Source organism: Astatotilapia calliptera, chromosome 6 (assembly GCF_900246225.1).
Source record: "Astatotilapia calliptera chromosome 6, fAstCal1.2, whole genome shotgun sequence".
Taxonomy (NCBI): domain Eukaryota; kingdom Metazoa; phylum Chordata; class Actinopteri; order Cichliformes; family Cichlidae; genus Astatotilapia; species Astatotilapia calliptera.
Genome location: NC_039307.1, coordinates 162,501 through 177,567, shown reverse-complemented (window position 1 = coordinate 177,567; position 15,067 = coordinate 162,501). Strand labels below are relative to the sequence as shown.

Here is a 15,067-nt window from a genome sequence, read left to right as displayed (position 1 = left end):
GAGACCATGAACCAATCAGGAAGCAGTTTACCGAGATCAGCGCTTTCCTCAGCAACTTCTATCCAATCAGAACACAGGAGCCCCTCCCACATGCCCTGGAAGGACCATTTCCATCTTTTAGATACAGTCTAATTATTTTCACGTTGCTGAATCAGTTTACGTACAAAATGTCTTAAAATATGACGAACAGGCTGCAGCAGCAGATGCAGATCTTTAATATTATGTGTAAATTTATAAAAGTGATCTTTGAATAAATGATGTCAGTTTATTTCAGAATCACTGCTCTTTGGAAAGCAAAATAATAATAATAATAATAATAATAATAATAAACTAAACCAGCAAGAAATATTCATGCTTTAAAAGCTTGCAAGTTTTTTCTGCTTACAAATGATTCAAATAAAAATTTGTTCTCAAATTTTCTCTCAGAGGCCTAATGACCAAAGAGCATCAGTTTAAGACTTTAAATATAAATTATAAGAGAAAACTGTACAAGGCACAACACACACACACACACACGTGGGTTATTCATGTCTTGTGGGGGCATCTAATTGACACAAAGGTCTCCCTAACCATCTACAATGAATGCCTAACCCTCACGCTAAAACCACATTTTTAGTCTCAAAATTGGGGCTGTTGGTCCCCACGAGTATAGTAAACCTCGAATTTTTGGTCCCCACGAAGATGTTAATACCCGCGCGCGCACACACACACACACACACACACACGTGTAATACAGTCCTGCGTTGCCATGACAGCGTCTTTTGTTGATAGTGGAGCTGAGGCTCAGATAGCTAACAGCTAACGTGTTTAACTCCAGCCGCAGTTTTCTGTCAGTATAATTAAAGTTTCCGGATCCCTGTGAGTCTGCGCAGTGCGGCACGATGGTGAGTAAAGTTTTACTTTAACCGGTGTTTTTTTCAGTCATGTTGTTGTTAGCATGTTAGCTTAGCCCTAGCCTGTTATCCCGATGAGCGGAACGTCACGCGCCTCTTACCCTTCCGTCCTCAGCCGCCGAAGGCTAAAAGCAAGAAGAAGGGCGGGAACGTGAAGTCTTCCACGGTGGTGGACGGTCTGTCCACGGAGGACATGTCCAAGGATCAGGTCAGAGCTGCTAACGGTGCTAACGTTAGCCTCTCACAGTGTGTGGAGGTGTGAGGGGGTCCATCAGGGGGTCCGCGGCCCGGCCCGGCCCGGCCCCACAGTCCAACACGTAAAAGGCCCGATTATGATCGTAAAGTAACAAGTACACTGTCCACTTCATTAGGTACACCTGTAACCTCAGCCTGAGAAAATAGATTTACCTGCAACACCACAATCAGATGAAGTTTGAGGCTCTGTGTATTTCCTGCAAACGGCAGTTTTAAGCGGTACGTTTCAGTGACCTGAGCGTGTCTGACCTCCAGCTGGAGGACCACATCATCCACCTCCGGGAGGAGCTGGACCGCGAGCAAGAGGAGAAAAGCTACTTCCAGCTGGAGAGAGACAAGATCCAGGCCTTCTGGGAGATCTCCAAGAGGAACCTGGACAAGACGAAGGCCGAGCTGAGGAACAGGAGCCGGGAGAGAGATGAGGCTGAGGAGCGCCACCGAGTCGAGATCGAAGTGAGCTGCGCACGCGATCCTGGAGGTTTATTGTACCCTAATCCTGACTTTATCTCAACTTAATCTTAGTCCTGACCCGTCCTTGGTCACTGTCCAGGTCTATAAGCGGAAGCTGAAGCACGTCCTGTCTGAGCAGCACAACGCCATCACTGAGCTGAAGATGGAGGCCGTCTCTGCGTCCTCGCTGGTCGAGAAGAAGCACGTGCAGTCTGAGATCGCGCTCCACAGAAACGTTCAGGGTCTGCAGGCGGAGCTCACGGAGAAGAAGTTCCACATCGAGAGCCACATCAAAGCGCTGCAGCTGGTGAGTCGCTGCCCGTAAATCGATTTAACACTTGATTTTTACACCTGGACACCTCGGTGATGTCACTTCCTCCTTGACAGAAACATCAGACGGAGCTGATGGAGCTCACCAACCACTACGAGCACAGGATCAGAGGTAAGAACACCTGTGAGCTCGGCGCCGATCAGGTGGCCTTTCAGCCCTGGGACACCGACCTCCTCCTTCCTTTCCCCCACGTGTACTAGTTCCTTCCTATTCTTTTCCCACTCCTTCCTCTCCATTCATCTTCCTTCATAACCTCTGCTGCTGTTTCCCTCCCTGCGCAGACATCGAGGTGAAGTATCATAAGAAGATGCAGATGATGATCCAGGAGGAGAAGAAGAAGCGTCAGGTGGCGGTTGCCGAGCTCGACGAGAGGATGAAGAGTCGAGAGGTGGCTCTGATTGAGGAGCACGACCGAGCTCTGCGGAGAGTCGAGGAGCATTTCACGTCCACTCGGGAGAGACTGCTGACAGACCAGAGGACGCTCAAGGTGAGACCCGTGTTTGTTTGCAGTCCTCCAGCTTCAAAAGGTCAAAGGTAACACAGTTGGACATGAAATAGCATTTTTACACAAGATCTGATGGAGAGTTCAAAGAGTTCACGGCTGCCTGCAGGGTTAGGGTACCGAAGAAGAGCTTAGAGTTCTTCGAAAACGATCTGCTTCGTGCGACCTGTTGGGCCGCTCACATTTCAGCAGATCGGGCAGGAATGAGGATCTCGTTTCTGAGATGTTTGACCAGAACATCTTCACAGATCTGAAACTTCTGTCCAAGCTGTCTCATTGTGACTCACTTCCTGCTGTGGATACGAGTTACATAGCAGATCTTTTTAGAGCAAGTTCTTTATGAGGTAAAATATCTTCTATGTGTTTGCTGCAGAAACTGAAATTAAAGGAAACTTGCTGTTAAATTCTGGATCCTACATTTCCCAGAATGCTGCTTTTTGTTTGGGGCTCACTGCTCGATAAAGCTGAGACCTGCCAGCGGTGTGGCCGTCTGTCTTCACGCTGCGTTTCCTGTGTTTGGTAGGAGGAGCTCACGGAGGCGCAGAAGCAGCAGGCTCGGGTGTCCCGAGAGTTCTCCAAGGCTCAGGAGGAGAACAGAAGCCTGAAGGAGGCTCTGCCGGAGGCCCAGCGGGATCTGGCTGAGCTGCGCCGCCGGCTGGAGGAGCACAACCGCTGCAAGGCCCAGATGCTGGTGCGTTGCTAAAAGCTCCACCTCCCCCCACCATGGCGTTGATAGGCCCCGCCCCTGCTCCTGAGGCTGCTAGCATTACTAGAATGGTGATGCAGAGCATTTTTCCTGTTAATAACTTTATAGATTGCGGCTCATTGGGAGAAAGCACCATCAGGTCACATGGTCGCCGGGAAGCTCGCCCTTATCAGAGCAGAACCTGGACAACAAAACATTTCTGCTCATGGCTGATGTCATTCAGAGGGAGACCCGCGACATCAATTCTGTCTTTAATGGAGATCATGTGACCACAGCTTCCAGTCACAGCTCAGAATAATCCTTCTTTATCTCATCCTCTGAAACAAGCTCCTCCCACTTTCAACTGACATTTAATATGGACGACCGGCATCAGTGTATTACAATAATAATAACTATTATTATTATTATTATAAACATAAATGAGGTCAATATTAAACTAAGCCAGTGCAGAAAACAGATTCATGACCAAACAGGTGACTCAGGAACATGAAAGCTGAGCGGCAGCTTTACGCACCTGGAGGCTTCTCCTCATAAATCATCGGTTGTTTGGATCAGCAATCTCGTTTAAATATGTCACACTGCAGACAAACGATGTTTGAGAGGGGAAATTAAGTTTATAGGATTCACAGAAAGTGTGCAACAGTTAATCTAAATTAGGCAGGTGCAGAAATTTGGGCACCAGAAAAATGACATCAGTATTTAGTAGATCCGCCCTTGGCAGCATTAACAGCCTCTAAAGGCTTCCTGTAGCTTCCAGTGAGAGTCTGGATTCTGGTTGAAGGTATTCTGGACCTTCGTTGACTGGAATCCATGCCACCCTCAACTTTAATGAGACTCCCAGTACCGGGCCCATGGCCCCACAGCATGATGGGACCACCACCAAATTGTACTGTGGGTAGTGTTTCTCTTGGCCTGCTGGGTTCTGTTTCCACCATGCACGCCGCCTCCTGTTGTGTCCAGAGAGCTCAGTTTTAGTTTCATGAGTCACAGCAGTTTATTCCAAATTGCAGCTGGCTTTCCAGTCGTGCTGTAGCATACCTCAGGCTTCTTCTGCATACTCTCTCATACAGCATCTCTTTGTGCACAGTGACACCATCTGCAGCCAGAAGGTATCCTTCCCCTAAACCATGATGTTGAACAGTCTTTGTTTCCAGTTGTTTGAGGCTCCCATGTCGCCACTGAGAACCTGTTCCTGTTCTGTTGGATTCACCTGCATGTAGGTCAAGTGTGGCTGAGCTCACCAAACAAATTCTCTGTTCCAATAAAATGGTAATAAAATGGTAAATGGTCTGTATTTGTATAGCGCTTTACTAGTCCCTAAGGACCCCAAAGCGCTTTTAAACTATCCAGTCATCCACACATTCACACACACATTCACACACTGGTGATGGCAAGCTACATTGTAACCACAGCCACCCTGGGGCGCACTGACAGAGGCGAGGCTGCCGGACACTGGCGCCACCGGGCCCTCTGACCACCACCAGTAGGCAACGGGTGAAGTGTCTTGCCCAAGGACACAACGACCGAGACTGTCCAAGCCGGGGCTCGAACCAGCAACCTTATGATTACAAGGCGAAAGGTATCGAATCAATAAAACGACAAAGGTGCCTAAATTTCTGCACCTGCCTAACTTAGAGTAACTGTTGCTCACTTTGTGTAAACTTTATTTCACCTCTCAAACATCATCACGTTCGTCTGCTGTGTGACAGATTTAAATGAAATTGCTGCTCCAAGCAACAGATGATGTATGAAGAAAGATCATGAAAATGATCAGAGGTGCCCGAACCTTTGCACACCACTGTAAGTAACTGATGATGTCATCGCTGACAGGAGAGCCGGGCTCAGATGAAGGTCGTGGAGAGGGAGCTGAGAGATCTCACACTGGAGCACGATCTGCTGCTGCAGGCCTCTGAGAAGGTAACCCGCCCCCATCATCTCCTCTCCTGCCTCCATCCATGATGTTGACAGTTGTGACCATGTTGGCGTCCCGCAGGTGCAGCAGGAGCGCGACGAGCTGCTGAAGAAGCAGAGGGACGTCATCATGGACGTGCAGCAGAGGAGCGAGCTGAAGGCGGTGATGTTGGAGAGGAAGCTGGCAGCGCTCACTGAAACCTTGGAGAAGAAGGAGGCTCAGCTGTGCGCCGCGCTCTCGGCCTCCAGCGCCGATCCGACGGCAGCAGGCAGCGCCGCCAGCAGGCTGGAGGTAAAGATGGCGCTCGCACGTTTACAGGAAGCCAATCGTTAACACGAAGATGTGCAGATAAACGTCTCCACATCCAATTAGATCCGAGCGCTCACATGTCTGACCTTTGTAGGCCATCGTGGAGCAGAAGCACAACACCATCGCGGCCTTAAAGGAGGACCTGGCTCAGCAGTGTAAGGTGAGCGGTGGTGGGCGGGGCACAGCTCACCTGTCAGCAGCTCAGGTGGTGACTGACTGAGCGTTTCTGTGCAGGGGTACGACGAGCAGAGGGAGGGGCTGAAGACTTGAACCTGCGCAGCAGATCCTGGAGGGACCGGCCGCCACGAACTTGCCGCCACGGATTTGAAAAGAAGTTAAACTCTTTCAAAATAAAACGCATTTCCTTCTGAAGATGTGACTGAATCGTTCCACGAAGCTTCTCCAATAATGTGGAAAGAAAACTTGATCCTTCTGACTGAATATTTCTGCTGTTATTGTTTACAGACCTCACTGCTGCTGCTGATCTACCAAAACAAACTAAATAAAACTTCTTTTGGTTGGACTTTGAATTTTTATTGGTCTGCACTGAAAGGTTTTGGTTCTTTTCCCTTAAAGACAAACAGCAGGGATTCACTCCGACACGAGGGCGGAGCGCGAGGGCGGAGCACGATCGCTGCACGCTTAGCATGAAAGTGATTAATGTGCAGCTGTGAAACACGAGACCGGCAACAAGGAAAAGAGAAACAACAGGATCCACATGTCAGCTTTTATTTAAATACATGGTCAATGTAGAAAAGTCAGTTATTAGAAACGTCACTGTTTCTGCTTCACTGAACATCAAACCTGGAGCTCCGCCTTCTTAATTGGTCTGTTACTACGGTAACCTCACAGCAGCTAAAAACACCCCAACATCACGAACACGTCCAGAGGCTACAGCTGCCTGTGTCACCATCCACCTGTCAGTCAGAGGCCACGCCCCTAATCATGAAAACTTTTAATACAATTTAAACGTCCTCGGCTGTTACGGAGGAGGAAACGGTCCAGAGAGCAACCAGTTTGTGCATCAGGCTGTGAAACTGTGTGATTCACTTCTTATTTTAAGCCCAGAAGTTAAAGTTTTAAAGTTTTTCCCAGTGATTCTGTAAAAGTTCGATCTGTCTGAGAGCAGCACTCACAGCCCAAACCGTGATCTAGGTAACGTTCTGGGCGTCTCTCGTCATTCTTCCGACTCAATGAGTTAAACTGCAGGAATGTCTTAAAGACATAAAGACCTGGATGGCCGCTAACTTTCTGCTTCTTAATTCAGATCAAACTGAGGTTATTGTACTCGGCCCTGAAAATCTTAGAAATATGGTATCTAAGCAGATGCTTACTCTGGATGGCATTACCTTGGCCTCCAGTAACACTGTGAGGAACCTTGGAGTCATTTTTGACCAGGACATGTCCTTCAACGCACATATCAAACAAATATGTAAGACTGCGTTCTTCCATTTGTGCAACATCTCTAAAGTTAGAAATATCCTGTCTCAGAGTGACGCTGAAAAACTAGTTCATGCATTTATTACTTCCAGGCTGGACGACTGTAATTCATTATTATCAGGAAGTCCTAAAAACTCCCTGAAAAGCCTTCAGCTGATCCAAAATGCTGCAGCAAGAGTCCTGACAGGGACTAGAAAGAGAGAGCAGATTTCTCCTGTTTTGGCTTCCCTTCACTGGATTAAATAATCAGGCCCCATCTTATCTTAATGACCTTGTAGTACCATATCACCCTATTAGAGCGCTCCGCTCTCGCTCTGCAGGCCTACTTGTTGTTCCTAGAGTATTTAAAAGTAGAATGGGAGGCAGAGCCTTCAGTTTTCAGGCCCCTCTTCTGTGGAACCAGCTTCCAGTTTGGATTCAGGAGACAGACACTATCTCTACTTTCAAGATTAGGCTTCAAACTTTCCTTTTTGCTAAAGCATATAGTTAGGGCTGGACCAGGTGACCCTGAATCCTCCCTCAGGCTACGTTCACACTGCAGGTCTTGATGCTCAATTCCGATTTTTTGATCAAATCAGATTTTTTTGTCTGCTCATTCACACAAACGTGCTCTAGTGTGAACGCTCAAAGCGGCCGCATGCGCAAAAGAAGACGTCCCACACAACGCGCTCTGTTTAGACCCAGACCAACAGCATTGTTTGACAGATGGCCGTTAATATAAAGACTTCGGACTTTACGTTTCCCAGTTTTTGCTTTAAGTTATTTTGTTATTTACATAATAATGTAAATAACCTAATAATGATCCTTGTTGCTGTTTTAGAGGAGCGGAGCTTCTAGCTGCAGATTTCTGTCACAATCTGCAGATTATACAGTACAAATAAAATGTTCACGTTTCTCCAACGCTGTCTTCCCAACAGTTTCACGGGATGGACAGGAAGCATTCACGATGTCTTCTTCGGCACTGATAATTGGTGTCTGTCTTGTGTCAGTGACTAAAACATCGGATGTGTTTCAGATTCAGGACCACATACGAAAGTGACCCAGGTCGGACCTGAAAATATCGGATTTGTGCCGTTCACACTGTCACACCATGATCGGATATGAGTCGCATAGGGTCAGAAAAGTCGGATTTGATGCGCTTTCGCCTGCAGTGTGAACGTAGCTTTAGTGATGCTGCAACAGGTGTAGGCTGCTGGGGGATTCCCATGATGCACTGGGTGTTTCTTCTTCACTCACTATGTGTTAACAGACCTCTCTGCATCCACAGCATGTCTTTATCCTGTCTTCCTTCTCTCACCCCAACCAATCACAGCAGATGGCCCCGCCCCTCCCTGAGCCTGGCTCTGCCGGAGGTTTCTTCCTGTTAAAAGGGAGTTTTTCCTTCCCACTGTCGCCAAAGTGCTGCTCATAGGGGTCATATGACTGTTGGGTTTTTCTCTGTATGTGTTATTGTAGGGTCGACCTTACAGTATAAAGTGCTTTGAGGCGACTGTGTGATTTGGCGCTGTGTAAATAAAGCTGAACTGAATTATACATAATGTAGACGCTCACAGTAACTGTCCAGGTTCAGTGTGGCTGCTGTTAACCGAGGTGTGATCGTTCACCTGTTGTGTCGTGACAGCGCGGCGCTCAGCGATACAGAGATCCACCTCCTGATGATCGCAGTGACAAACAGAGGAGGAGCTCTTCTGAAACGAGTGAAGGTTTAATGAAGTGATTCTAAAAACGCTCAGACCCACTGAGCGCGAGCAGCTGAGCGCGTTACATACAGACCACGGATCGTGCAGAGTCCCACCTGCCTCTGGACAAACACTCGTGCTGAGCAGCAACTGATTGGCCGAGTCTGACGACAGCAGGGAGCCGGAGAGGAAAAGCTGACCTGCACGTTTTCCCTGCTCCTGACCCGCTGAGGCGCCGGGAAAAAGGCACCGAGCAGTTCTGTTTATGTTTTGGTTTGTCAGAGGTTTCCGCCGCCCTCTGATGCGGCGCGGCGGTCAGCCGGTGCCGTGGCTACTGTACTCGAAGACGCCTTTCTTGAAGAACGAGGAGAAGTCGCAGACGTCTCGTTTGGACAGATGGAAAAGGCCGTCTTCGTCCGCTCGGAGGGGCGAGCTGGAGGACGACAGCATCACTCGGAACAAGTTCCTCAGATAACGCTGCAGTGAACCACAGAAGAAGAAAGTCGGCTGTGTTAGTGAGCCAAAACATTAAGAACACTCACAGGTTAAGGGCCCTTATCAGACGTCCTCATCATCCTCCTCACCATCATCAGTGCTCTTTGACTCCCTCTCTGTCCTCTGAGAATACCTGCCTACAGCCCACCCCCACACGGACCACAGCCAATCAGCTCAGACTCAAAAACGTTACGTTTGAAGTCTTCGAGTGAAAAATTCATACAAAATAAAGCACACGCGTCCTGGTCACCTCTCGTTCAGATTACTGTAACTCTGTTCTCCCAGAAATCTCCTTAATCAGCCCCAAATGTTCCTCCACGTACCTCCAGGTGATTCTGCCGCTCGGCGACCATTCGCTCGTCCCGGTTTCCAAACAGCTTCTTTGGCGGGAAATCGAGAGCGGCGAGCTGAAACAGACAGAGTTCAGAGACGATCACCTGGCGCCAGAACACTGAGTATAAAGGTATAAGCTAGCCTCTTCATCAGGACGTCTCTGTGACCAATCTGTAAGGCTGAACCTGGACTGAGACCAGGTGAGCTCAGGTGACTGTGGAGCACCGTTTGGTCTTTCAGGTGTGCTTCTGCTGCTGCACCAGTCCCTCACCACAAAGACTCAAACCAGCAACTTTCAGATGATCCTTTAATGATCTGTGTTTCAGTATTAAGTTACGAGCCAGATGCGTCATCAGTGTCCTGTGGGCTACGCTGTAGAGCTGAAGGTTTTCACTCTTCTCGTTAATCGTGGTCACAGTTTCTGATGATGAACTCAGTGTGCACCAAGCTCAGGCTGCTTGAAACACAGTGTTTTTCTACTCTGGGATCTGGATAAAGTCACTGAGAGCTGGCTTGAAGTGGGTGGAGCTAAAGCAGACAGAGGCTGAACTGAGATAAAGGGTTTGAGAAGCTTTGGGGCTTCGACTCGGAGTTCGATCTGTCTGAGAGCAGCACTCACAGCCCAAACCGTGATCTAGGTAACGTTCTGGGCGTCTCTCGTCATTCTTCCGACTCAAACACAGAAACGTTTTTCTGCTGCTTTGATCTGTAAACTGTTCTAAAAGCTGGTGACGTGTCTCACCTCTGGATATTTTAACTTCAGGCTCTTGTGCATTTCCCGGAAGCGGCTGTAGCGTCTGAACACCGTCCACGTCTCGTCCATCACAGTGATCTGACCAAAGAGAAGCACATGAACATCGAGATGATGGACACCAAATCTGAGCTCGCTGATCTACTCAGCCATTCTACAAGAATGACACATCTGGATACCAGTGGAGATGGACCACCAGTTTACTTGACTTATTGGTGACGAGTCAGAAAGTGCACGAGTCTGTCATTTCACCACTTTAAGTGAAGGCGAGCAACAGATCCAAGCAGGCGTGGCCTGAGAGAAGCTCTGCTCAACTTCGAGGTGAGCGACTGAAGCAACTACCAATGAGAGTGCAGGACACTGTAAATACGTTAGAGGGTTACCAAGGCAACCAGACCCTGGAACCTCTAAAAGCAAGGAGTGAATCGCTTCCAGCGTGGACGCAACTTTAGTGACGGCGGTGGCTCCCGTGTCGACTTTGGCCCGTGGCGATGGTGCTGTGCAGACTGCGATCAAACGACGGTTTCATGTAAACAGCTGAGCTTTTAATCAGAAATGTAGTTATTAACAAACGCGCTACGAGCAACCGTTTACCCCCGTGCATCGTTGCTAACCGCAGTAATTCAAAGAACACGCACAGAGCGTGCAAGTCAAAGATGTAACTCAAATTCTTCTAAAGTTCAAATTTCAGAAAGAAACAAAGTAAGAAATGAAAATTGTGGACTTTGGCAGCGTCTTCGGCGTCACTTTGTTCTTGTATTTGTTTGGTAGCAGACAGAGACACATTATTTACTTCATACTGACGCCAACGCACCACATCTGGACTTCAGACTTGTTGGTTTGAAGGTGTGAGCCCTCCTGTGAATGTTAGAGAGAAGGCAAAAACAAAGTGGATGTGCGACTGAGGCAAATCATATAAAGCGCTTTGAGTGCTCAGAGTAGGAAAGTGCTGATTAAGAACCCGTCAATTTAGCATTTAGTTTCTCATGGCCGTCGCCCAGGTTCCCCCTGTGAGCCCTGCCCCTAACGCCGGTTCACCAGAACACACCTGCCCTGGTCTTTGAAAGTTGTTCTATGAACTCTTGACAATAAACGTTCTGACCTGCTTCATAAACACAGAGTGAGGGTTGCAGGTCGTCACAGCTTCAGGGTTTAAGCAGCCAACCCATGACCCTGACACTGTACATGTGTACCTAATAAAATGCACAAGCAGTGCAGACGCAAGCATGAAATCTCAGTTTTAACATGCATTTAGATAGAATCTGTGATTGGACTCACCTTCACCTCAAACTCAAAGTGCTCGTCCTTCCCCTGCCCGCGGAGAACGTAACGAGGAATGCTAAGTTTAACAGGCTCCTGGAGGCTGCCACAGCTCGTCCCAGGAGGACGAGACACCAAGTGCTGGACAGGAAGTCGTTGAAAAAGAGAAGGAAAAAAGAAGCGGAGGGTAAAAGGCTGACTCGGAAAATTACAATCAGGAAATTGTTCATTTACAAACCCGTTATAGCCAAAAACCTCCAAACAAATCAGAAATCAAACCAAAACTTTATTACTCGGTCAGCATCCCAACATCATGTCTCTGCAAAGAAATTACACATGAAGTAATATGAACATGGAAGCCACTCCTCTACAGTCTACATGGTGCATGTACACTGACCACAAACAAATCATTCGACGAATAAACAGCTACATTTCTGTATCATCAAAGTTAAAAAGTTTACAATTTCATTAAAAAAATAGAAAAATACTTCAAGATGACGCACCTTTTAAGGTCCAATTTATTAATTAGAATTCATGTAACATCTTAAAATAAATAAGGTGTCTGATTGTGGACAAACACGAGATAGGCACACTGTGTCCAGGTAATGCTGGGCTTCAGGTGCACAGGTGATTAATCAGAGTCTGAGCTTCAGAGGAGCAGCCAAAGCATAATTTCCAGGATTCACACGGACCTCGATCAGAAGGAAGGTCGGCCGCGCCACGTCTGAACTGCACCTCTCTCTTCACGGTTTGCGATTTGGGCTTCATAAAAACAAAGTCTACCACCACGCAGGTGTCGGTCTTCTTCACGAGCAGGCACCTGATGTCAGAACGCTTGCGGAGTTTGACTCCTTGAAACTGTGGGTGGGTGGGGACCAGACTGGATCCCCGCGGCACTGGATGAAAGACGCCATCCTCTCGGAGAAGAGCTACGTGGGTGTCCGTCAGGAGGAACTGGGAGATGGTGTCCCCGTGCACACAGGTAGAGTTCTTGACTTTGACGCTGGTGTAGAGCAGGGGACGGACATTAGCAAGCGAAGGTTTGCCGGGACCATCCATGTTCCCGTGGATGATGTAGAGCAAGTCGGCGAGGACGCGCTTAAATCTGGAAGTGATGTGAAGCCCGCTGTCAAGGATGACGTCAGGAACTCTTGAAGTCCAATCCAGAGAGATTACCATTAGGTCGGCAGAGAGCAACGGCTGACGTTCGGTCTCTTCAGGGATCTTCTCAGGAAAGAGAGCATTCAGCAGAGCCCTGCAGAAGTCCTGAGTAAGCTCTTTGCTGTACGTGAAGATAGCTAGGACGGTGTCTTCGGTGCAGCCTGTTAGGCGGATGTGCTGCCCTGCCAGACTTATCTGGACTTCCCGGATTTCTTGGAGTTTAAAGCGGTGAAAAATAGTCAACATGTTTGTAGAATCCGTCCTCGCTGAGAGAATGATTAAGTCAGTCTCTGACAAAAGCAGACAGGCGGGTTTTGGGATGGGTTTCTTACAGTTAGCCGCTCTGAGCCAAAACAGACTCAAAACCTTGCCAAAATTCTCCCGAGGAGCCAGAGATTCCAGCTCTTCCAGGATCCTCTGGGATGAAAATGTCTGTAGCTCAGACAAAACAGCCGGAAGCTCGACCAGCCTCTGATGAAACACTTCTGGACTGGTAACTCTCGAAGAGGACATGGATCCTTCAGGCCAACCAGAGATGTTCGGGATCGGCGGAGCTCCGCGATTCTGTGGGAGCCTCAGCACACAATCCTTCGACAGATCCACCGAAGTGCCTTTGTGCTCGGCTGCGATTGAAGGATTTGGCTCTTGGTGAAGCCGTGTTTGATGAATCAGCGGCAGCTCTTTGGATATCGTGCTCACGTACTGAGGGAGGACAACCTTCATGTCGCCTGCTTGAACGTTTCGAATGATGTCCCGTGTGCCCTGAAGCTTTCTACCAGCATCTTTACACACCTCGGACAGTTTGTCAGCAAAGTAGCCGAAGACAAAGCTCTTATTGGCTGTCACTTTCTCTGCTTCTGCATCCAGTTCTGGTTTTGTTTGACCAATAAAGGATCCCATCATCTGCTGCTGACTTACTTGTAACCACTGAACCACTGAACTGATGTAACCACTGTTAAAGCTGCGTGACTTTGAGGAATGATCAGTGGGCGGTTTCGTCTCGCCTGCTCTCCCTGAATCACATGTTTGGGATTCAACCTTTTCCTCCGAGTTAGAAAACGAGCGTCCATCGTGAACCTCCTGCTTTTCACCACGATCATCGTCAACACAGCAGGTGGAATCACTTCCATCAGATCTGTTGCTGTGCTGGTCTGGGTGCACTTCTTGCTCAATTTTGTGTTCGGCGTTCAAACAGTTGAGGTCACAAACTGCTCGGCCCACTTCTCCTTTGCTGAGGTCATTGTTTTCAGGAACTTCCACTTTTTCAATGTCTGTAGACTTTTGCGTTTCTTCTCTTTGAATCTGTACGAGACCACGTTCTGGTTCCTCTGACATGTTTTTGTGGACATTAGGACAGACTGCCTCAAACTCCAGGGAATGCTGGAAGCTAGACCCTCTGGCTCTCTGTGTGCACAAGGGGGGGAGTGGAGTCCGTGACTAAGGTGGAGGCTCTAGGAATTATGCTGAAGTTCATAATCCACCCACTGAGAATTACAGTTCCTCCAATCACCAGGTGCACAGGTGGGATGTGAGTGATTTAAATCAATAAGGTGAAAGTTTGTCATGCAAATTAAATTGACAAGTGCACGAAAACTTCTTTCCGAAAGGTTTGAAACTCAAACACAGGCAGAAAAGCATTTGCAAACAGTTCACTTCCAGGGGCAAAGGTCGTCAGCTCATCTCAGCTTTGACTAAAATCATCTGCAAATACTGTTTTACCCAAGTTTGCACAGTTTGAAAGGAAAGACGTTTGGATACTCTGATCATTTCTGCTTCCCATGCTTTGGTTGACCATCATAAAGCAGAGAGTGAGCTTTCCGTTCTCCCAAACATACAAAGATAAACCAGCTGCAGGGTTTCCCTATGATGTTTAAGCTGAAACTGGTTTAACTGGTACCAACTCCTACTCTAGGATTACATGCACAACGCAGTCTTCTAAAAAAACGTTCAGCCAGCAAAGCTAGCTGACACGAAGCTAAAGTGGCCAGCAGGGGGCGACTCATCTAGCTGGAATCTTCTCCTACACTTGTACAGTTTTATCGTCTCAGTTTCTGGTTTCAGGAGGTTCGTTTTAGACGCTGAGAATCAGTCAGGGCTGATTCTGGGCGGGTCTAAACTGTGACGGACAGCTGTGAACCTACGAGCTCGGTCATCACATCTGGTTTCAAAAGACCAAGATGGAAACAGCAAGAATGCTCCGTCTGAGGCTCAAAAATAAATACGTTCATTGATTCATTTAAAAAACTAACCGAGGTGGTCTACGTCCATCTTTTATATAGTGAGTATGAACAGAACTACAGGTGAGCATCTGAAGTGTCAAACTGTATTGACATGAAGCCTGCTTCGCGTTAAAGTGAAAGGATCTTCCAGGGAACACAGACCTCTGAGGACACGCCCAGTTTTGGCGACACCGTGTGATCTTCTATATTTCACTAAGCCAAGCTGGCGACGACAGGGTTAAAAAAGATAAACACTAATCCCTCGAACCCTCAGCTGAACCTCTGGGTTAAACGCTGCAGCTGGAACATTCGGAGCTTCTCTGTTTGTCATCGAACATTTAAAGAGAAAGCCCATTCTCTGTCTCCTTTCA

At 47.9% G+C, this 15,067-nt stretch overlaps 2 protein-coding genes across 8 annotated transcripts in view; one reads left to right on the top strand and one right to left on the bottom strand.

The window, feature by feature from the left end:
• Positions 1–631: 631 nt before the first annotated feature.
• On the top strand, positions 632–5,887 carry LOC113023467 (dynein regulatory complex subunit 4-like). Its single transcript, XM_026169486.1, has 11 exons — positions 632–884; positions 1,009–1,101; positions 1,404–1,601; positions 1,699–1,905; positions 1,986–2,040; positions 2,211–2,416; positions 2,955–3,122; positions 4,968–5,054; positions 5,131–5,340; positions 5,453–5,518; positions 5,593–5,887. The coding sequence occupies exons 1-11, from the start codon at positions 882–884 to the stop codon at positions 5,626–5,628; spliced, it is 1,329 nt and encodes a 442-aa protein (XP_026025271.1). The 5' UTR covers positions 632–881; the 3' UTR covers positions 5,629–5,887.
• Positions 5,888–8,484: 2,597 nt separating this feature from the next.
• kif16ba (kinesin family member 16Ba) overlaps positions 8,485–15,067 on the bottom strand; it is a 19,659-nt gene continuing 13,076 nt past the window's right edge. For 4 of the 7 annotated variants that reach the window (XM_026169442.1, XM_026169444.1, XM_026169443.1 and 1 more), the window contains one exon: positions 11,464–13,881. In XM_026169442.1, coding sequence (XP_026025227.1) covers positions 11,932–13,881 — 1,950 coding nt within the window. In that variant the 3' untranslated portion in view covers positions 11,464–11,931. The other 3 variants (XM_026169445.1, XM_026169446.1, XM_026169449.1) reach the window with 1 other exon arrangement.

Excerpts from the sequence above, each read along its gene's own strand:
- LOC113023467 (XM_026169486.1), top strand. Across the intron at positions 1,602-1,698 it reads GCCACCGAGTCGAGATCGAA|GTCTATAAGCGGAAGCTGAA; the intron begins GTGAGCTGCGCA and ends GTCACTGTCCAG. Across the intron at positions 5,519-5,592 it reads ACCTGGCTCAGCAGTGTAAG|GGGTACGACGAGCAGAGGGA; the intron begins GTGAGCGGTGGT and ends GTTTCTGTGCAG.